Source organism: Arabidopsis thaliana, assembly GCF_000001735.4.
Source record: "Arabidopsis thaliana chromosome 1 sequence".
Lineage (NCBI taxonomy): Eukaryota > Viridiplantae > Streptophyta > Magnoliopsida > Brassicales > Brassicaceae > Arabidopsis > Arabidopsis thaliana.
The window spans coordinates 8,037,949-8,060,953 of record NC_003070.9 but is presented as its reverse complement, the minus strand read 5'-3'; the positions used below and the strand labels follow the sequence as shown (position 1 = coordinate 8,060,953).

At 33.3% G+C, this 23,005-nt stretch overlaps 5 protein-coding genes across 8 annotated transcripts; 1 reads left to right on the top strand and 4 right to left on the bottom strand.

The window, feature by feature from the left end:
- Positions 1-1,893: 1,893 nt before the first annotated feature.
- PAB3 (poly(A) binding protein 3) lies at positions 1,894-5,629 on the bottom strand. Its single transcript, NM_102123.4, has 7 exons — positions 5,052-5,629; positions 3,756-4,537; positions 3,586-3,663; positions 3,410-3,499; positions 3,022-3,318; positions 2,735-2,950; positions 1,894-2,370 (listed from the first exon to the last, which is right to left on the bottom strand). Exons 1-7 carry the CDS (start codon positions 5,353-5,355, stop codon positions 2,155-2,157), a joined length of 1,983 nt encoding a protein of 660 aa, NP_173690.1. The 5' UTR covers positions 5,356-5,629; the 3' UTR covers positions 1,894-2,154.
- Positions 5,630-8,023: 2,394 nt separating this feature from the next.
- Positions 8,024-10,184, bottom strand: AT1G22750 (uncharacterized protein). 4 transcript variants are annotated; one of them, NM_179368.2, is made up of 9 exons: positions 9,910-10,094; positions 9,755-9,806; positions 9,593-9,666; positions 9,398-9,499; positions 8,981-9,124; positions 8,841-8,892; positions 8,648-8,721; positions 8,474-8,563; positions 8,024-8,344 (listed from the first exon to the last, which is right to left on the bottom strand). In NM_179368.2, exons 1-9 carry the CDS (start codon positions 10,041-10,043, stop codon positions 8,323-8,325), a joined length of 744 nt encoding a protein of 247 aa, NP_849699.1. In that variant the 5' UTR covers positions 10,044-10,094; the 3' UTR covers positions 8,024-8,322. The 4 variants fall into 4 exon arrangements, with proteins under 4 accessions (NP_849699.1, NP_564179.1, NP_001077581.1 ...); NM_102122.4 differs by having other exon boundaries at positions 8,031-8,348; positions 9,910-10,184; NM_001084112.2 differs by having other exon boundaries at positions 8,031-8,291; positions 9,910-10,184.
- Positions 10,170-11,864, bottom strand: RABG3B (RAB GTPase homolog G3B). Its single transcript, NM_102121.3, has 7 exons — positions 11,655-11,864; positions 11,535-11,561; positions 11,315-11,414; positions 11,070-11,216; positions 10,893-10,973; positions 10,664-10,809; positions 10,170-10,517 (listed from the first exon to the last, which is right to left on the bottom strand). The coding sequence occupies exons 1-7, from the start codon at positions 11,705-11,707 to the stop codon at positions 10,460-10,462; spliced, it is 612 nt and encodes a 203-aa protein (NP_173688.1). The 5' UTR covers positions 11,708-11,864; the 3' UTR covers positions 10,170-10,459.
- A 50-nt stretch (positions 11,865-11,914) lies between these two features.
- AT1G22730 (MA3 domain-containing protein) lies at positions 11,915-14,881 on the bottom strand. Its single transcript, NM_102120.3, has 4 exons — positions 14,668-14,881; positions 14,299-14,527; positions 14,140-14,213; positions 11,915-14,047 (listed from the first exon to the last, which is right to left on the bottom strand). Exons 2-4 carry the CDS (start codon positions 14,441-14,443, stop codon positions 12,185-12,187), a joined length of 2,082 nt encoding a protein of 693 aa, NP_173687.1. The 5' UTR covers positions 14,444-14,527; positions 14,668-14,881; the 3' UTR covers positions 11,915-12,184.
- A 407-nt stretch (positions 14,882-15,288) lies between these two features.
- AT1G22720 (Protein kinase superfamily protein) lies at positions 15,289-16,722 on the top strand (the record flags this gene model as incomplete). The annotated part of the gene is made up of 3 exons (NM_102119.1): positions 15,289-15,349; positions 15,427-15,562; positions 16,260-16,722. The coding sequence occupies 3 exons, from the start codon at positions 15,289-15,291 to the stop codon at positions 16,720-16,722; spliced, it is 660 nt and encodes a 219-aa protein (NP_173686.1).
- Positions 16,723-23,005: the final 6,283 nt, after the last annotated feature.

Here is a 23,005-nt window from a genome sequence, read left to right as displayed (position 1 = left end):
TTAAGATATTTTAAAATCTTACCACTTGTCTCTACTGTACCACATAAACAAGTAGCACAATAAAATGATGACGTGTACCAATCAGAGTGGAGCAAGAGATCTGTGGACGTTGATCACTCGCCAAATAAGAGACGTGGCGCAATAAGATGTGAGCAATATATTGTAATGATCTCCATACGATTCGTGATTGTGTGGTCCACTTCTGTCTGGATGGCTCTTGTCTGAAGAATACTCCATGGTAACATAACTGGGCTTTGGTCATGTACCATGTGATGTGATGGGCTCAAACCTTACGTGGAGTTATGTAACTGGGCTAAATTGTAATTTTAATTTTTCAGTAATTGCTTGTAATACAAATATATTTTTTGATATCAAATTGTAATTTTGAGGAGAACTTACTATTATTAATGAAGATGATAAAATGTTACATTAATGTATCATTCTAATCATAGTAAATATATTAAGAATTACCTCAATTTTTTGGTTTATGATTTACCAATTAGGGAAAACATTAATTTTAATAAAAGCTACTTTGCCTACCTCTTTTTTTTTTGTTAATATATCATTTTAATAACAAGCTTTTATTAAAGTAATATTATGGTGGAGAAATTTTTATAAAATTCTAAAACTTTTTGAAAAGGCGTATTCTCAAATTGTAGGCATTTCAGTTGATATATTATAAGTTTAAGTTATAGTCCAACGAATTATTTCTTTTGTGGTTTAGCAAACGAGATGTTCATCATTACCCATTTCATTGTCAACAAAACCTTTAGAAAATGATATTAGTTATCTTCAAGTATGACTATTATAAATTTATACAGTACAATATACTTTTTTCACAGAAGGACCGTGACATCAATCAATTTAGTATAAGAAAAATCAAATGGAAAAAAAAAAAAAAAAATCAAATGAACATCTTTGCAACGCGAAACTAAGCTCAACACTTGATTTATTCATTATGTTATACTTTAAATTTAAAAATCTTTAATGATATCTTCTTCTTTTTTTGCTAAATTCAAAAAATCTTTAATGATATATAAATTTAGTAAATATTACTGATTAGAGATATGCTGGTTTAGTTTTCATCCGATCATAGTTAGATGTGGTATTTACATAATATAATCCATAAACTAACATAATTCCCTTTTTATCTCAACTCAAAATATATGTAAAGGTGTATATTCAAAAAAGTTTGTCAAGTATTACGAACAAACAAATCAGTTACAATATTCAAATATTTGTCAAGTATTCATATATTTCTAAATTTCAAAGTAAGAGAAAAAAGAAAGTGGATGGAACAATCTAGAACCGAACACAATGAATGGAAATATGAGCAAGTTATAATTTAAATATGTAAAAGGAGAGTGAAGTCAACAAATGATGAGGCAAAGGGTCGGCTCTTGTAGCTCCAATGAGAAGGGTCAGACACATTTTGGACGGTGACATGTATCAACCCCACTCACTCTCTTCTTTATTCACTCATTTTTTTTGTTAGTCTTCTTGTGTGCTAATGTATGGTCAATTTGAAATTAGCACTGATGTTGACTTTTTAAAATATTTTCATATGAACGAGCTGGTTCATGTACCATGCCAACATATGTTTTTCAAATAAATTAATCGAATTAGATTCTTGTTGTGACTGAGAGTATTTTCGATCAACATAAACCATTCAAATTAACGTCATATCAAACACTATTATGAAATGAGTGGTACAATCATTGAATCGCTTGCTTCCAACCCCTCAAAAAGAAAAAGTCTGTGTGCATATAATTGATATCAACTACAAGTTGAAATACAAACCACAAATTATGAGTAGACACATTCGAATAAATTCATAATAGAAGGCTGCTACCATAATAGAAGGATTGTCCCTTGTTGCTGACCATGAATACCGAACAACTTAAATTTCAAGTAGAGATGGATTATTTGGGGATTCGGAAGAAGAAGTCTACTCAGATTATTAAGAAATCATCATTGTCCAAAGAAAAAGAAAAACACCATAAACTAAGTTAAAGACACAAAAACCATAAACTAAGTAAACAAAAAAAAACTGCTAAAATAGTAAAGGAAGACTAAAACCCAAAAAAGAAAAGAAAAGGAGTCGATATCAAAACTAAAAGAAGAAAACAGAGTTGAGCAAACGCATTGCAAATTTCAGTCGGTGGTAGAGAAACCAAGATCATGATCAGTTGGATCAACAGATAGCCTGAGAACATCCAAAGCCTCGGATACTTTAGACTTGAGTGCCTCTGGTGACTCCATCAGGTGCAAGATCTCAGCTTGATCCATCTCCAACAACATTCCTGTGACTTTAGCCACGTGAAGTGGTTCGTGCCTTTCCACAAGTGGGTACAGTTGTTCTCCAAGCATCTGTTCCCAACCAATTTTTTAAAAATAAAAATCAGTAAACATATAAATATATAGATATGCCAATCTCTATCAACTATATATTTATGTGACTTTAACTTTTATTTATTTGTTATAAGACCATAATTCTTTCAAACATTTGATGTTAAGAAACAAAATTCACCAAAACATTTTTCAGTTATTCAGGAAATATTTTGTAAGATAAAATGCAAATGTGACTGACCTCTCTTTGCGTTTGGTTTTGCATCAACAATTGAAAACATATGTTTAGAGTTAAGGGTTTATTATTCAAAAGTTATACACCAAATGCAAAAGAAAACGCAAAACAAAGAAATGTTTAGCTGAGATGGAAGGAAAAGAGGCAAACCCGAGTGCGATCAGCTGGACTAGCAGAAGCTAAGGAAGAAGTGAGCTTAGAGATTGGAAGGAGAGGAGCTTTCTGGTGAGAGATCGAAGAAGCATCTATTGGCAAAGGAATGATAGGAGGTAAGATTCCTTGAGGAACACTCGAATCCATTCCGTTCCTCCCGTTACTCGCACCGTTCATATATCTCATTCCCGGGGACGGGTTACGGTGCATAAGCTGTCAATATTCAATCCAACTCAGTTTCATGATTGTTGAAAACTATAAACAGACTCAGTTTAGTAACATACTTGTTGTTGTTGGATGTGTTGTTGCACGTTAGTAGCACCACGCCTGAATCCCATACGAGGACCGGTCTGAGGTTGTCTTTGAAGCGGATAAGGCACGATGAAGTTGCCCGGGCCAGAACCTGGACGCATCCCGGGCATGAACTGAGGCTGGAATCCATATCCAATGGGCTGGGACGGGACCATACTTGCTCCGTTTTGGCCTACGTACATGTGTTGAGGTGGACCGGGCATTGGTCCACCTGGCGGGTGATGGAACCCTGACATTGGCCCTGGTGCTCTAATCTGTGAAAACAACGCCTGAAAAAATTGCAAACTTATGTACTTAGTCACACATATAGCTTTAACAAACCCATTTCTTTTAAATATGTTAAAAGAGTTTTTAAAAAACCTGTAAGTGTGCTCGTCTATCTTCTTTGCGCTGCGCAAGAGCTATGTATAGAGGTTTTCTTCCGATCATCTTCCCATTCATTTCACTCAGCTGCATTGTCTCATATGTAACAATCTCTCAGATATCAAAAGAGACGAACAATAAAAGAAGAATATATTATAGTTTTAGTAACTCACGGCTCTTAAAGCTTCTTCAGGATTGGAATAAGCAACAAAACCAAATCCTCTGCTCATTCCTTGTGGATTAAGCATAACCTACATTAGTTAAAGGATTGTGTCAAAGACAACGTAACATCAACAACATATATATTTATGAATATATGTATGAGTTTTTAATTAATTATTACCTTGGAGGATGTCACATTTCCATACTCAGAGAACATCTCCTTGAGTTTCTCATCATCAACACTATCATCAAGATTCTTCAAATACAGGTTCGCTCCTTGAGATTTCTCAAACCGGTTTATCCTCTCTTGCTCAAACTTCCTTCTTAGCTCTTCCTCTCTCTCAGACTTCTTTTGCGCCCTCCCAACGTACAACACATCATCCCCTAAGCTAATTCCATTCATCTTCTCAACCGCCGAAGCCGCTGCTTCAGTGCACTCAAAATTCACAAACCCGAAACACCTCGAGTTTCCGCTCTGGTCCCTCATTACAACTGCGCTCGATATCACTCCAAATTTACCAAACGTTTTTCGTAGCTCGTCCTCACCAATCTCCTTGGGGAGATTCTTGACGTACACGTTAGTGAAACGCGGTGTAGGGGTGTTTTCATCACGAGCACGCTCTTGACGTCTGATGAAGTGTCCCACAAAAACTTGCTTGTCGTTCATTAACATTCCGTTTAGCTTGTCAATTGCGGCTTGAGCCGATTCCTCCTTCTCGAACTGGACAAATCCATACCCCTTGGACCGGCCAGTCACGTCCATTGCAACTTTGCATGAGAGGATGGTTCCAAAACTTGAAAACGTCTCGAACAAGGCCTTGTTGTCGATTGAAGCGTCAAGGTTTTTGATGAAAATGTTTCCTTTGCCGCTCAATCGCGTGCTTGGGTCACGGTTCGAAAGCATGATCCGAATGGGCCTATCAAAGAGGGGAGTGTAGTTCAAGGCCTCCATTGCACGGTAAGCTGCAAACATAAATCAACATATAAACATAGGCAAATAAGATCTCAATTCATTATAGAAAACCAGCATCTATGATATTTATAAATGCACAAATACCTATAGTTTCTACAATTAATGAGATTGAAAGAACAATTTCAAACAAATTTCACGTATTAAATTGAACTAATTAAGAAAAATCATAATATAAGAGACTGATGCATCAACTACTAAAATAAATGTTGTAGCTTTGATATTCAAACGAAACATATCAATGTAGCAGAATCATGGTATAGTAGAGATGAACTACAATATAGAATATTGATTATATGTTAATTTCTAGACAAAAAAAAAGATGATTCGCACAGGAACATGATACTGATCAAAATTAATTACCATGTCTAATAAAAAATTGAGATTGAAAAAAATCAAATCAAAACACTTTTTCTTATTGTAATGCAATTCATGATAATATATATATTTTGTTTTGCAAGACATGAACCCTAACTTGCAATTGAAGCGATATAGAATTGTATTTACCATCGTTAGGGTTACTGAAATTGATGTAGGCATATCCCAAAGATCGACGATTCTGATCGCGGCAAACTCTTACCGAGACGACATTAGCAACATGTTTGAACAAATCAAATAGATGTGCTTCAGTAACTTTCGGGTCCAGATCACCGGCATAGAGCGACGAGTTCGGGTGGGTTTGATCGGCTACCACGACCGGGGATGGAAGAGGTATTGAAACCGGAACCTGAACCGAAGTCTGCGCCGTCGGACTGGGAACTTGATCAACCATTGTCGCCGGTGCAACACCTGTGGCAACCGCCGCCGCCATGATTATGAGTTTACTTTTTACAAGACGATTTGTTATTTTCGTCTCGTGAAAGGAAACAAAATCACTGATTCTAAAAAAACAAAGATTCGATGATTTGTTTCTGTAAGGGTTTTAAGTGAGAAAGAGATTTTCTGTAAACAACATGACTCGAGGATTTGTTTCTTCACAATTTTTGATTTATTTATTTTTTAGGAATTTTATTCTTATTTAGATTTTTTTTTTTCCTTTTTTAGTTTCCTCCGATTATCAAGAAGAGTAAAGAGGGATAAAATTGAATTAGTGTGATGAGTGTGGATGCATATTTATACATAACTAGCTAAGCCTATAAAACCGAGCAATTAACAATTTAGTATAAATAAAATGTCACTTGATTTTACTATTAATAGCTAATTGAATATTTCATGAATCTTTGATAATAAGAATTGGTCGCAGTTTTAAATTATGTTTGCCTTTATTTCTTTTTTTATTACATGAGGTTTTATTTTAGTTACACTTATCGAGCATGTGCTAATTTTGTTTTCTATATCGAAAGCAACATTAAATTTATTTATTCATAAAAAAATGCATGCTTCTAAGGCTTATAAGCACACAAATCTAATTAATTTCTAATAATATAACTAATGAGGTCTTAAGAGCTAAAATTTAATAAATTGATTTAACATTTACTTTGGATAAAAATTGTGATTTTTTATTTATGTTTTTGATTAGAGTAAAGACGAACAACTAATTTTTCAGAGCAAAATTTGCGGCTATTGATTTGGTCATTACTAAGATATCAATCTTATTACTATAAATAGACACATGAAACTATTTTTAGATTCTTTTGACCAGATATTAGATTATGAATTTATGATAAATAAATTGGTAATTTTTTAGTTAGTTGAAATTAAATCAGTTGTATTGTTGATGATGTAAATAGGTTTAGTAATGCTACGAAGTAACTTATTAAAAATCATGGATAATGGAATCTTTTATTTATTTCAATAGACTACAAACCCCTTTAAATATCATACACATATATTGATACACATATATAGATTCAAGTTTTTTATTAGGGATAAAATTGAATTAGTGTGAAGAGTGTGGATTAATATTTATACTTAACTAGCTAAGCCTATAAATCCGAACAATTAACAATTTAGTATAGGGAAAGTGTCACTTGATTTTTACTATTAATAGCTAATTGGTGTTTCATAAATCTTTGATAATAAGAATTGGTCGCAGTTTTGAATTATGTTTGCCTTTATCGCTTCTGTTTTTTACATAAGATTTTATTTTAGTTACACATATCAAGAATTTGCTAATTTCATTTTCTATACCGAAATCAATACTAAATTTATTTATTCATAAAAAATGCATGCTTCTAAGGCTTTTAGGCACACAAATCTAATTATTTTCTAATAGTGTAACCACTGAAGTCTTAGGAGGTAAAATTTAATAAATTTATTTAACATTTACTTAGAATAGAAATTGTAATTGTTTTTTTTTTTTTATGTTTTTGATTGGAGTAAAAGATGAACAGCTAATTTTTGGGAGCATAACTTGCGGCTATTGATTTGGTCATGACTAAGATATCAATTTTATTACTGTAAACAGAAACATGAAACTATTTTTATGAAACTATTTTTAGATTCTTTTGACCAGAATTTGGATTATGATAAATGGATTGATGATTTTTAGTTAATTTACCCATGCCAATTATACTATAGTATCCTCAACTATGCCGGTCAACACTGGTCTTCAACGGAGTAAATTTATTAGTGTACCGGAATTGCATGTCTGTGGTGTTAACTACATGACGTCGTATAGTTCAGATATGTGGTCATACAATACATCTACTTCGTATAGCTAGGGATACACTAATATGCTTGACATGTGTGATCATGCATTCTCCGATATTTTGTGTAGCTAGTTATTTTTCTTCTACTATAAATAGAGATATTAAACTATTTTGGATTCTTTGACCGGATCACATGGATTACAATAAACCATTTTGAAATCTTTAAATAGTTGACTAAAAGAAAATTTACTATAGGGATATTGTTAAGATGTTCTCTATTTTCAATTGTATATAAGTTGTGAAATGTAATCTTTTTAATTAAAATATAAAAATGATGATGATTGGTATGTTGAATGATGGAGTAACAAAATATTACAGTAGTGTGTAAAACACATCCGTTTATTTATGAAGATTATAATTGTGGCATTGATACGGTTCATCAAGCTTATTATAGGAAGCGGTCAATGCCACATCAGCTTCAGTCAACGGAAGCGAAAGACACTGAAGGAATTAGAGTCTTTGCTGAAGAAGAGAAGGAAGAGAAAGACTTTGTTCCAGAGGGAGGCTTTGCTGTTACGACTGAGGAAACATATATAGCCGTTGTTGCCTTCTCTTTCATTCAGGCTTTTTATCTGAGTTGTTGAGAGAGAGCCAATAATCCTGAAGATGTTCAAGTGAGTAGTCAATGTTGATTACTTGTAGATCGTGAGCAAACATTTAGCGAGCGATCTCTGATATTCGGATTTGATTTAGTTATTGCTTTGATAATCAATTTAAATCTTTCTTTCGAACGTAATTCTTTGGGTTTATACTTTTCTGTGTGAATCTGAGCTAAGAGTAGCAACAACTTAACATGCATCCAATGTAGGTAGATCAATTCTAGTATTTGATCAAACTTAGATATGTCATCCAATAGCCCAAAAAGTCTCAATCCATATGTGGTTTTTCAAGTCGTGACCCAAAAAAGTTAAGTACATAAGTAATTGTCGTCACATAAGAGAAAGTATATACAGAAGAAAACTATGAAACATACAAACTTAAAATGTAGATAAAAATATGTTTTGAACTTTTGTGGTAAAATGTTAAAAATGAAATGACAAAGCTTCACATTATGCGCAAAGCCGCAGAATGAGTGCGCTCGTACATATCTCCAGCCCTGCCATTGACCCATGAGAGAGTTCACTAACTTAGCCTTTACTTTTAACTTTGCTTCCTCCAACCAAAGATTAAAATGTAAAAAGAATTCATAAGAGTATGCTTCAAAAACTGCTTTGGGTATCTAAATCATCAAACTTCTTAGATTAAGAGTTTTTTTCTCTTTGCATATTCAAAGCTTACCGATTGCTGTTGTTCACTAGAACGAGGTAGAGCGGGTCGAGAGGAGACAGACGGAATAGCTGCACGACAATGACTGCGCTCGTGCCAACGCTGAAAAGGATTAAACAAAACATGAATGGAAAAATGCCCTTGTCTGTCCATCAAAGAGTTTTAAGACTTTGAGAGAAGTTGTACCTGCCAAGACCTATCAATAGAGCAACCCATAGAATTCCAATGATCAAACTAGATTCTTTATAGACAACCCAAACCTGAAATAAACAAGTAAATGACTCATGAAAGGGAAATATATGTAACAAACCTAGTTATTGAAGAGCTTATATAACTTAAAAGGCTTTTACTAATCTAGTGTTCAAGATTTGGGACTTACTGATAAGACAGCAACATCAATGTAGAAGTTAACCAATAAAACCACCATCCACCTGTGGGAAGATTTAGCAAATGAGTAAAAGGCAAAGCAAGAGACAGATGATTCAAACACAAAAAATGCAGAAAGAAATTTAGACTCACGGGTATAGAAGCTCCATGTGGAAAGGAGAACCATAAGTGAAGCAAGTGTAAACCAAAGCTCCTAGCATCACACATCCTAAGGCACCAAACACAAATCTTGCAGTGACAACAAGTGAATTCTTGTCTCTCAGACCAACTCCATCCCTAACAAGAACACATTACGTCATTAATTAAATGGTCTAGGATTCCACAAACTATACAGCATCTTATGATTCTCTCATGGAACTTTGTGAGCAGGTTATGCTTATGATTCTCTCATGGAAAATTGGGAGCAGCTACTGATTTGAATGAATTCATACTTGCATAAACCTTGGAGAACAGAGCATTACTGACACTAATCAAACTACTATTAATGATTAAAGAGATACTAATGAAGCTGAATTCAAAACACAGAAACAAAATGGATCAAACACATACTTGATTGAATCTCGAAGTAACAAATAGTACATAGGATCTTCTGAAGCTTCTTGATTTGTCAGCTTGAGAAGTTGCAGAAACAGATACACACATGTCGTGAGGCTTAAAACCAAAAAAAAAAGACAAAAAAAAATTTTTACAACAAATTCATAGTAATGATCTTGCTAAAGAATTCAGATACACACAAGATGATACCTGCCAAAAATGATGAGCAAAATGGTCCAAAGTATTGAACCAGACCATGTAGACTCCTTATACACAATCCAAACCTGAATTCAGATAATAAACAAGTCAAAGATTAAAACTTTAAAAGAGAACAAGTAAACTATTCATAATATATCTCAATTTAAACATTACCGCTATAGGTACAAGATTAATGTAGAAATCCAAAATTGTCGTAACGAACCATCTGAAAAAAAGCGTAACGAAACTAACATGAATAAACACATATCTGTGTGTCTCTGTCTCTGTGTGAAAATGAAGAAAGAGAGAAATAGAGAAATGGGTTTTACGGTGTGAAGACATCTTGACGATCAGGTAAAGGAAGGCCATCGGTGATGATGGTGTAGACAAGAGTCGCTAGCATCAGACAGAACATAACCGGTAATACCACTTTTAGTCCGGTCACTAAACTAGTCGTCGCCATTGTTAACAGAGAGAGAGACGAGAGGAAGAGAAATCGAAAAGATTGACGACGACGATTCGAGAGATTCAACTGAATTCTAAGGAGCGAAACAAGTGGGGAAGGAAGCGCCACGTCACCGCCAAATTGCTAACTGATATTTCAAACCGAACCGGATTCGGTTTAGCGCGGCTGAACCGGACTCATCATTAGTTTCCCATTACATAAAGAAGACAGAACCAACCCATTACATGTACACTTGAACTGTTGTTACATACAAATCGTGAACCACCAAATGTCAAAGATGAAGAACCAGAAAGGTAACAAAACCTTACTTAGGGAACAATACAAGTTTTATTGGTCCTTCTCAGCATTAAGATTATAGACACACACAACAAGTAATGCATAAATCAAGAGAGTAAGAAATGTTTCTTCAGCATTCAGCAAGCACAACCTCCTCTTTGCTCAGGCACCGAACCAGTATCTGGCTGGAAATATCTGTAGCACCGAGTTGCAAAAAAAGATTATATGAAAATTTGAATTGAGAGATTCTGGTTTTTCATCTTGAGTTTAATAAGGATCCATCATATGGAGGAGATTCACAAAGTGAGAGGATCACATAAAGAAAGACTAATAACACTTACATATCTTGGTCGCGTTCATTTGCAAGGGCAAGTTTTGTGATGCACAAGAAGGAGTCATCGACATTGTAATCTTCTTTAGCCGATGTCTCGAAATAGACTATGTTTCCCTTTTCAGCACACCATTCTCTAGCCTTCTTCTCAGATACCTGAACACAAAGAAAGGAAATATATAGCAAACAAAGGAAATGGACTATTCAGATTTAAAAGCTTAAGACTAATAGTAACTTACCACTCGGCTATTTCCTCCATCAATATCAACCTTATTACCAAGAAGTATAAAAGGGAATGCCATTGGGTCACGTGGACTAGCCTGGCCCAAAAATCCACAAAAAACAACTATCAGTCACTAAAAGAAAGAATCTTTGGATGAAGAGAAAATGTGATGGAGAAAGCAAAAAAAAAAAACCCGTGTAAGAAACTCGTTGTGCCAATTGTCGAGAGATTCAAATGACTTCAAGTGATTCACATCATAGACAAGAACACAACAATCTGCACCTCTATAGAAAGCAACACCAAGACTTTGAAACCTCTCTTGCCCAGCAGTGTCCCATATCTTAACACAATTACAATAATAATAATAATTCATATACACTCTTCTCTTAAAAGATCGACAACAATTTAAACCAAAAAAAAACAAACAAAGAAACTCACTTGCAATGTGACAAGCCTGTCATCAATTTGAAGCTCCTTAGTGACAAAATCAGCTCCGATCGTAGCTTTGTACTGTTGACTAAACTTGTTATTCACATATCTACAAATTGAAAAAAAAAAAAAGCTAAGTTTTTTTTTTCTCACCGACAGCTACAAAAATCAAAATTACGAAAAGAAGAAAATCCAAAGAAAGAAAAATCAAAAAGTTTAGTTAGGATACTGATTCATCAACGATGTTTTGCCAACCCTGTGATATTTGTACACAAAAACAACAACAAGAGAATGATTAACGGATCAAACATTAAAAAAAAAACACAGTTAGGTAGAAAAATAAGCTAACCCGCTGTCTCCAAGAATTATAACTTTGAGTAAAGTTCGTCTTCGCGTCGACATGTTCTTCAGAGTATGTATGTATCTGAATCTGACTTTTTCTTTAAAGAAAACAAAAGGAGCAACGAACTCTGTTCTTAGGATGTTGGAAAAACAGAGATGAGAAAATGAAAGTAGCGCCAAGTTCGATCTTTTGGGAACTAAAAAAAGTCTTAGCTGGAAGACTCGTGGTCCGTGGGGTTTGTCCAGCTTTTAAGAGAGGATAATATCATAGAATATAAAATAAAATTTCTGTATGAAAATATTAGCAAGACAATGTAATCATTGACAAAGGAACAAAAAAAACAGGTCATAAAGTAATAATGTGCTATAACAAAACGTCACTAAGATAAAGATAAATTTGTTTTCTGTAAGAAACGTCATCAAAAAGTATCCAAAACTTTTTTAGTTTGTTTATAAGAAAAAAAAAAAAAAAACTCCAAAAGGTGATTTTGCGTGAAACCAACGTCTCGAGGTTTGAGGTATGGTGCTCAAATGTTATCATCCAGAGGAAGAAGACGAGCCGTTCTGTTTCTTACTTTGCGAATCCTCAGAAGCGAATGATTCGTCCAAGAACCCTTCAAGCTTGCCTCTTTCAACGCAACTTGAAAACTTTTTGGCAGCATCAGGGACATCCAAAGACAGATCTTCAAGTGATTCATCAACTCTTTTAAACCCTTTAGTCATCTGATATATCGTCACTAGTCCTGAATCAAAACACACTTTTAGTAGCTTCCATAACCGTTCCTCGTTCTCCTTCTCTTCTATGATCCTCACTACTGACTTCTTCACTACTTCGTGGTGAAAAAACGGCATTCCTAGTTCCTTTACGCACCTACTAGCTTCTCTGAGGTCTCCACCAGAGACATACTCTTCTAGAAGAATCTGGATCTTCTCTTTCACTTCCTTCACTGTGGATCCCGGCGAGTTTGTCTCAATTCCTCCTCCTCCCCAGCAACGTAAGATCCTTTCACCGGAAAGACGTGCTTTCAGCAATGTTTTCGCCATTTGAATCACTTTCTCGCCCACACTTGAGCCTGCCTCGGGAGTCTGATTTAACACTTCTTCCAAATCCCGTGGAGCTAACACCTCGTCAACCACAGCTCTTGCTAAGAACATGGCAAGGTCTTCAACAACCACTGGGTTGTCCAAAGCAGTGTCGTCTGCAGATTCTATGAGCATCGAGAATGCGCTTCTGACATCTTTGGGAGGGAAACCAAGAGTAGAGACGAGCACACAAGCCATCTCCTTCTCTCTTTTCTTCCTGTCCATTGCTAGAGTTATCAGATATTTGACAAAGATTGCGCGTAGCTGACTCGAAGATGCATTCAATTCGGTGTCTAGACAATGTACGACCTCTGAAGTGTCACCTGAAAGGAAATACTCTCGGATGATCGACTTCGCCTTGTCTTTAAAAACATTGGCGCTGGAGTTTTCAAGTAACTTTTCTCCTGCATCAGCAGAGAGTGATTTCAGAGAAGAAGCACATAACCATCCTTCAGAAGCCGCTTTAGAGATGAAAGACTGTAAAATACGGCGTGCGTCTGGTATGTCAAGAGACAAATCTTCGATTGAATCAATGATTCTGCTAAACCCTTTTGTCACCTGAGTGGAGTTTATGAGACCAACCTCAATCGTTTCTTTCAACAGATCTAGCAGCCTGACTTGAGCTTTTCGCCTTTCCATTGCCATGATCAGTGCTCGTTTGACAATCTCATGATGAAAGAAAGGAACTTTCAATCCTTTGATGCATCTAAAAGCTTCTTTTTTGTCTCCACTCATGACATACTCTTTCAACAAGTCGTTAATTCTAGCTTTCACATCCTCAGCAGTCCAATTATCAGTCCCTCCCCATCTCTTCTCAACAACTTCAGCATGAAGCGGAGTCGCTAGATAGCTCTTCTCAGCCTTTCTCAAAACCTCAACACCTTTGGAGTTATCTGGCAGCAATTTCATTTGCTTCTTGAGAAACGCAGGAGGAAGAATGTCGTCAACAATTGCCCGAGCCACAAAGACAGCAAGAACATCAACTGCATCGGGAATATCAACAGATAAATCATCAGCAGAAGCGACCAGTTTGTTGAAACCTCTGTAAACTTCTGGGGGATCAATGACGTCGGCATAAAGGGTAGAGAGGAGAAAAGCAGCCATTTCTTTCTCTTTGTCATGTCTATCCATAGCCATGGAGACTAACTTCTTGACAAAATAATAACGGTACTCAGCCATTCCAAGCTCCTTTAGTTCATTAACAACAGAGACAACATCATTGGTGCCAAAGTATTCCTCAACGATTACTGTGGCCTTCTTTTTGTACTCACTTAAATCAGCATCGAAGCAGCTTGTTGGATCTGAATGTCCATTGCCCTGAAAAAGAGAAGTTAATCTCAAACCTATAGAAAAAAGAAGCCAATTTTAAAATCAAAGAGAGAGAGACATATAAAGTGATGAAATAAGACCTCAATGGTATCAAAAATAGGGTCAGTAAGGTCATCATCATCTTCTACTCCCCAAGTTTCTTCACTCCCTTCCACTGCAATAGAAAGAAAAACTCTAAACACATATAACACAAGTTAAACAAACAATATCCAGAGGAAGTAAAAAACAAAAAGCTATACCTTTTATAGGTGAATGTCTACGACTCTTTGTTAAATCCTCTGCCATGTTGGCCTGAGGCAATGGGTCGAGAGAAGAAGAAGAAATTTTCAATTGAGAAATGCAAAGAGGATCCTTTCTCGAATCTGTAAGGTCTTGGTGCTCCATTTTAGACTCTATCTCGAATCCTTGCAATTCCTCAACTTTTCGATTGTCACACGATTTAATCAATCACCATAGTTTTGCATTCCTCTAAACAATCATACAAAAAAAGGATTCAATTTAGAACAATCAACGGATTCAATAACCAAATCTGAATTTAGGTCAAATATATATAAGTTTCATTGATCGAGTCTAAAATCGCAAAGAAACAAATAATAAAAATCGCGTACTCGAAACAAAAAGTGAAAGACTCGGCCGGAGAGTGATACAGCGACGCCGGCGATGAAGCAAGCGTCCTTTTTTGGAATCGCCGAGTCGAAGAAGAACACGATGATGTGCTCCTCCTCTGTAACTGATTTTATTTAATTTGATTTTTTCAATTTTATGGGATTTATTTTATTTTATTTTGTTTCTGGAAATAAATAAGACTTTATTACTTCTTTCTTTTTTTTGTTAATACAATAATTAAAGAAACTATTTCCCCGTTTTTTAATGCTTTTTTACCATTTCTTTTGAGTCTTTTACGCTCCTTCACAAATTATAAAATTATATGTAATTTACTATTTCAGTCTCTATTTTCCTATTTCTTAAAAAAAAAGGCAGTTGAATTATATTAACCAGAAAAATGAAACAAAATTTTTAACACTCTTACTGTCATTTGTTACAAAGAGGTAGAGTTTTCAAACAATTTTTCATATTGTATCAAAAAATATTGTAGTATCAAACAGTTTATGATCAATGACCTCAACTATCATATTGTAGTATCGTATAGTTGAAACAATTTCTTAGAATGCAATGGAAACAGTTTACGACTTTTACTATAATCCTTGCCACTGCTGAATTGTCGGTCAATGATCATAAAATCATCAGCACATTCCACGGGTAACCCTTATGTTCTAAACGGCTGTAAAGGTCAGTACGTACTCCAAGTCATCAATACTATATTAAGATCATCATCTGATTCATCTCATTAATGATCGATCATCCAGATATTGACGAGTGTAAGGAGCTTGCAAATGGACGTCCTAATATTTGTACCGACGGTGGAACTTGCCAAAATAGTCCCGAAAGCTATCGATGCGACTTGCGAGATCAGAAAGAGTCAGACGATCCTCATTTGTGTAGGTACGTAAATTTCAGTTTTGTATACCATCCTCGAATTTATTAAAAGTTAGAAAATCGACCTTACAAAAGTAACGTCTACAAAAATAACTAATTCAGCATACTACTGTAAACTGTTATACATTTTAATATATGTTTATAAAAAATATATTTGTAACTAAAGATGAAAAGTTTATTAACAAACTAAGAATTTGTGAATAAGAAACTATTCCTTCAAAAATAATAATTGCATAACAAAAACCAAAACTGCTTATATTTTATTCATTACTATCAAATATAACCACTAATTTTTCTTTCTCTCTAATTTTATGTTATATTAGGTATAACTTCGAGTGGGGTGTACTTTGTTTTAGTTTTTTTTTTAATTATGAAATTTTCTACGAACATCTTTTATATGATAAGACAAGAATATGAATAAAAGTTGTGAATATGTATACAATACAATAATGTAAAGTATTTTAGAACTAGAATTATAAACTATTTAAATAGTGAAAGTGTTGTTTATTTAAGTTAGTTTTAAAATTAATTTGTTTCTTTAGAAAATCTTTGTTGATATGTTACGGAGAGAAATTACTTTGGTTATTTATGTTTTAGACGTTGGATGAGGTATAATTCTTCTTGGTAAGATTCATTCGCTGTTTCTGGACTTGATTGTTTCCCTGATCAGTTTACTCTAATCACCTATGATGTTGTGATCAAGAACCACCATCGGCGTCTTGATCGTCTTGCTTGTTATCGTTAGCTGTATAAAACAGAAAATTAAGCACCGTAAAGACATTGAGCTCCGACAAATATTCTTCGAGCAAAATGGCGGTGGCATGTTGATACATCGACTCTCAGGATCAGGGCCATCAAATGTTGATGTTAAAATATTTACTGAGGAAGCCATGAAGGAAGCAACTAATAGTTATGATGAGAGCAGGATATTGGGCCAGGGAGGCCAGGGAAAAGTGTACAAAGGGATACTGTCGGATAATTTCATAGTTGCAATAAAAAAAGCTCGACTAGGAGACAGTAGCCAAGTAGAGCACTTCATCAACGAAGTGCTCATACTCTCTCAAATTAATCACATGAACGTAATCAAGATTTTGGGCTGCTGTCTGGAGATCGAGCTTTTTTTATTGCAACTAGCATTAGGATCTTTAGTTATTAGGCATAGTTAGTTGATGCGACTAGCGTTGGTTAACTTTACATTAGTGATTTGAGTTATAGAACGGTGTGTTAACAACTCTAATCATATATAAGTAGATCTACAGTTTATCTATTTCCTGAGAATATTTGTATATCTGACGTCTTAATCATTTGATCTACATCTTTATGTAACTGATTTCTTGTCTTAAATTTTTTATCTATTTTATTTGGCTTAATATCAAACATCAATAGTTTATTGTGTGAACAACAAAATTTTAGTGGAATTCGATCTTTAAATACTAACTACGATCTTTTATTTGAGAGAGTAAACTTAACGTTAATTTGAGATATATCAACGATCTTTTTATTTAGGGATGTTACTTGAAATTTAATTTGATCTATATCATGTACCAAATCAGAATCAACTGTCTTAATCAACAAAACGGCATCACAAGAGTACATTATGCTTCACTTAAAGCTGGACACCATAACTTATATTGATGTATATATAAGCATATATTCGAACTTCATAATAGATATCAAATCACAAAACTATTTTCTAAAATTAAAACAAAAAGAGCGAGAAAAAACTTAGTGTTCGAAGGTGAGAATGTATTAACTTCGAAAAAAGAGCAACATAACGAGGAATATATCAATCGAAGAAAAAAATTACATTAACAAATCAAATCATGACAATATGGAACGAAACAGTAATACTGAAAGGATGCTGAAACGTAATTTATTCTTATCACGATACATATCATCGAACCAATCGTAGTTGTTATTGAATTCGGGAATTTGGGAGATGGGCATTTTTCTCTTTTATTTATTCTTTTATGTGGCCAATAAATGAGAATATTGGAATTAGAATTCCACAAAGGACATTATTACAAAACCTTTTTTATTATATACTAATTATAATTGTCATTGTTGTGCTTGTTGGGGTTGGTTCGAATCAAAACACACCATTCCCATGTATCAACATTGTCCCATACCTTTGACTATTAATGACCATTTCATCTGTGCCCAATGTTATCTTCCTTTTTATTAATCACATATTTGCATATGTATTATATGTATGTGATTTATTACATAAGTAAACCACATACAACAAAACTATGATGATAGCATAATTTTAAGAGAAAAAAAACTAGTTTGACCTAAATATAGGGTTATTTTAATGACCATAATATCTTTTTTGCTATGTTAGAAATAAAAAGTTAAAATTACCCTTAATTTTTATTAAAAATGTGGGGAATATATTTCTGAAAAAAAACAAATATTATGTGAAAAGTAGGCGGGTTTATTTCTATCTTTTTTAAGAGAGTGATTCATTTTTGTGTGTGTTTGGTGATTAAGTTAATTTGGTTTTTTTGCATTTTTTATTTCGTTTTATTTTTTTTCGTTTATTTTTTTCGTTTTGTATTTTCTTTTTTATAGTTTTCTATTTAATTGTTTTAGTTTAATAGAACTGGAAATAAAATGAGTATTTGGTCTTTTAACATAAAATTTGTGTCATTCAAGTAAACCATAATGTTGGAGTGTTGATCTAGTTATTTTTTCTTAAATTTGGGTCAAACTAGATAAATTTTGGTATTCTTTTTAATTAAAATTTGTTGGATTCTCATCAATTTGAGATGCATTTATATAAAATTATATTTATCCAATGTAAATGGATCTTGTTATAGGGTGTGTGTGTGTGATTTGTAAATGTAGATGCATGTAAGGCACTATACCAAACAAGTGTTGATTATTCTCGCAATCCTTGAGCCAAATTCTTCACGGCATCTTTTGTCGTGAAGTTGTGTTTGTGTGTGCATCTTTTTCTTAGCTATCCCTTTTTCACACAGTCACTCGTACACCACTTACCCTTGCGAATATGATCAATATGATTAGTAAAAAGAGCACTAAGATTCATATGATTCTTATATAGAAATTATCTTAAATAATTCATTAAAATATACAATAGAAATGATGATTATAATTAAGAATATGAAAATGGGTTTCTTTGTTCAAAGAACAAAATGGGTTAACACACGTTTCAGGTTTTACTTTTGTTACTTAACTATTGCAAGATGCATTGATCCACATGATTTTATGCGGCTTCGATGGTTTTTATTTGTAACAAAAGATACTTCGATAAATTATGACGATCCATCAATCCATTGTCTCGTGATCAAAGTCTCGAATGTAAAATGTAAACCATCATATATAATCATGAATGGTTTTTAATATATCATGATAACTTCAAATAATTTTTTTATCCATTTGGCGTTGTTACTGTATATTTTTAGTTCTAGTTTTTAGATTAGTTGTAGCGTTCTCTTGTTTTTAATTGAAACTCGATTAAAATAGTATTTATATAGAACAATTTCTCTCTAGGTTAGGAATATTAATTACCATACTATATAAAATGATGAAGTAACTATTTGAAGATGCTGAATATTTTAAGAAATTAGTTAATATAGTGGAAAAAGGCTCTCTTTTTTGTTCTAACGTATGACATTATATTCTATATAAATTTGATGCCCATGATGAAATTTCGTTTTTATATAACTAATCTTATCTAGATATTTTAGCCATTGCCAGCGTCGTCCAAAAGCCAGTAATTATATGTGCATCCTTAATTATATTATATTTATTCCATGAATTATTTATCAAAATAAGATTACTTGATAAGTAAAGAAATATACAAGTGGAAGGGTTGTGATTCTTGTACTTAATTGAGTTTGTATTGTGGCTGAGTTAAACGTTACCGTTTAGGTATAACACCCGGCTCGACCAGTTTAAACATGGACCGTATATTATAGCAAAAGTGGTGGAGACCGCAATCCCACTTGGCCAATGAACCGGACAGTGATGATACTCTTTCAAACTTGAATTTGAATACTTTTTATATTCTCTGTGATCGGGATTCGGGAATAATTGGTACCATATTGTTTATGCCAAACAATACTCAAAAAAGATATTCTAGAAGGTATGAAATTTAAGTTGAATAAAAAAAAAATCAAAAGAGCTTATAATACATAAGCTATTCTAGGAAATAATTGCTACTTATCTAAGAAACTATAAAAATTCTACTATGGAATTATTTCTAATGTACAGATTTAATACTGAAATCTAATTTTTCTAAGAACCAAAAAAAAAAAACTTTTTGTTTAGTTGTTTATGCTAGTGTTGTCGATCTGTCGATAGTCATTCGGGTTCAAATCTATATTTTGTATAGTGTGAAAAAATGTAACTTTAGAATGTAAAGTAGGTATTTCTGCATTCAGTAATAACTTATCTTTATATTTCGGTGAGTTTTTCCGAATTTCATATTGTTCAGGTTTTCAAACTTTAGCTCATATTTTGGTCAAGAAATAATATTAACACTTTACAAGTATTTCTTGACGACAATCAACTCATCTTAACTGTATTTACAAGTTTACTACTTAGTCTACTTTACTGACGTCGGCTTGTGATTGAATCATAAAATATTGGGTTGGGTGGTCATCTTTTAGGAGGAAACAAAAGTGTGGGTAGGTGATCACACCATCATCGTCAAATATTTGTGTCAATCTGAAACTACACCTTTTGATAAAAATAACAATATATATATATATATATAAGACCTTATGTGGATGGCCTCGTGGCGTTGAGAAAGTGTGTCAACCGATCATGTGCGAAATCTCTTTCGCAATTGTGTATTGAAGTGATAAATAGTGTAAAGTTTAAACTATAGAAAACCTAATACAAGTTTTTGGATGCGAAATCTGTGAACTTCTAGAGAAAATGGACCAAACATTTATGCCATAACCTTTTCTGGTCATTGTATTATTTGTATATATTGGTAATATTCGACCATTATTTGTTAAGTTCCAATGGATTTATAAAGTCAGGTATAATGAATCATTTTGTGATATAACAACATTACAAACATAAGTTAAAACTCCAAATTTTAAATTTTTGAATTTAATTTTTTGTCAAACCCTATGAGAACGAACCTAATAAGCATACATCAAAGAATTTGTCCGGAAAGCCTCCTCATAGTTCTTGTGAATTACTCCGACAAACATTATTCATGTGTCATTGACCCAGACACGTATTCACTCATCAGGATTTGAGTTTGTAAGCATAAACGTAACGAAATTTCCTCGATCGTCATTGCTTTCGGTTTGACTCACCAAACAAACAAGTGAAAAATTACTAAGTAATTATTAAACCATCATGACCATCACATAACGACATTTTTTATAAGATGTGTCGGCAACAGTGTAACCAGAGAGGGTGTGTAACGGTAAAGAATAGTAAAGTAATCCATCAAAGTAATGGCAAATTAATCAACGTCCGATCCATGATTTCTATGACCGGCTTGATCCGCGTGACAGGTTAATTAATTGTAATGAAAAGAAGTTTAAGGAACACGGAATTAGTTAAGGAGCAGTTGTTAGTAAATTCGATTGGACCCTACGAGTTGTGGCCTTCTCGGACTCGGACCAGACAAAAGACAGCCAAGCCGACCCCAAAAGCTCATAGTTGTATCTTTCGGTGCGAAGCAACTCAATATGGTTTATGTAACACGTGTCCAACCATATATTCCCCAAATTTATAAAAAGTCATTATGTTATTTATTTATTTGTGTTATTTACATTTTTTCGATTGAAACTGGTAACGGTCGTAATTATTCTCTGTGCCCCATTTCTCTCGTTCTCTCATTGGACTAGCTGTTTTTCATTATGTCTTAATACACATAAATTATTAATCTTTAGGCTGCAATGTTGTTATAGTATGATATTTTGTGGGAGTTTAATATCCATTTTACTCTAGGAAAAACCAATCTTTTAGTATATAGATATTTAATTATTTTTAGAGAGATTTGTTTTTTTAAATTGTATTCAAAATAATAATTAACAAGAGTAATGATGACCAAAAATCATAAATTAATTTGTTTTCCTTCAGTTAGATATTTATTACAATTAGATTCTTTGAAATTTTAATATTTATTTACTTTTTTCTTATATTATTCTTTTGAGCTGTGCATGGTGTGATTCTGTCATCTAGAAGACCAAGTTGCCCAACAGGTTGATGTAATGAAAAAGACTCCTTGGATACTGGGGACTGGTTAGGATACACAGCCTTAAATAATTTGTTTTATTTTTCCCTTATTGGGGTTTTGTTTTGGTGTCGTAATGTCATATTCTCAATTTCATCAAATTAATACGTCACGTTGAAAACCCTTACAAACAAATTAAATAAGATAAACACATAATAAATAACCTTACTCTTATATCATCCAGAAATGTGAAAATTATATGAGTTCATCCAACCCACCCAAATAATCTAATTTGAAATTTCCTTCAGTTTTATATTTATTGGGTTACATAATTGCATGATATAAAGAGGTTGATCCATACAGTTAAAAATGAATATAGAATTATAAGTGGAAAGTAATCTGAACATCATAAATTGATATATCAACATATGTTTGTCATTATTAGTTAAAATAACAAATAAATAGGATGTAGTGCAAAATAATGTTGTAATTAAAACGTGTCAAGGAATGATGTTTGAATTTATAAATTTTATTAACTCGTTTATTAGTGTATAACATTACTGAATCTAGCTTTCAAGCTGACCTATATATATATATATATATATAATGCATTTTAGTTAATAAAATTTTAATTTATTTTATAGAAAGCAATATTTACTTTTTTCTTACTAACTGAATTAAAATCATCGTGACATAAGCAGAAAGAGAACTTATTGTTTGGATTCCTCAGAAGAGAATTTGGTTTTGTAAGCATTTTTATTTTAGAAAATTTGTCCAAATTTTTTACAATAGTGTTTAAGGTATTTTAGTTATAATTATAGATGCTCATGGTGTATAAAATCCGTGAAGGATTTTGGGAGGAAAATAAAGCGACTTAGATGCTTGATTCGACTATCTTGTGTGACGGTTCGATGGATCTAGAAATTGCTCAACCACCAAAAAAAGGGGGAGATTCTTTACTTGCCTAGATTTTATTATCTTTGTGCTGATGATTTGAAAGAGATTTGGTTGGTACCAATTTTTCTATGAAAATTAATAGCTACGTTGTAGTATCAAGCAGTGGTTAAAGTCTAGCCTATGGTTTTTTTTTTTCTTTTCAGTTTGACAAAATTTTAACGCCTAACTTCCTTTTCTTTATAAAAGATTCGAATGTTGAATAGTCCCTAATATTTTTGGATGGTTGAATGAATGGTGACTTGCGTATTCGAGAAAAATAACATTTACGTGTCAATTTTATCCATCTTAACATATGAATTATGATGATATGAATATGGATTTAA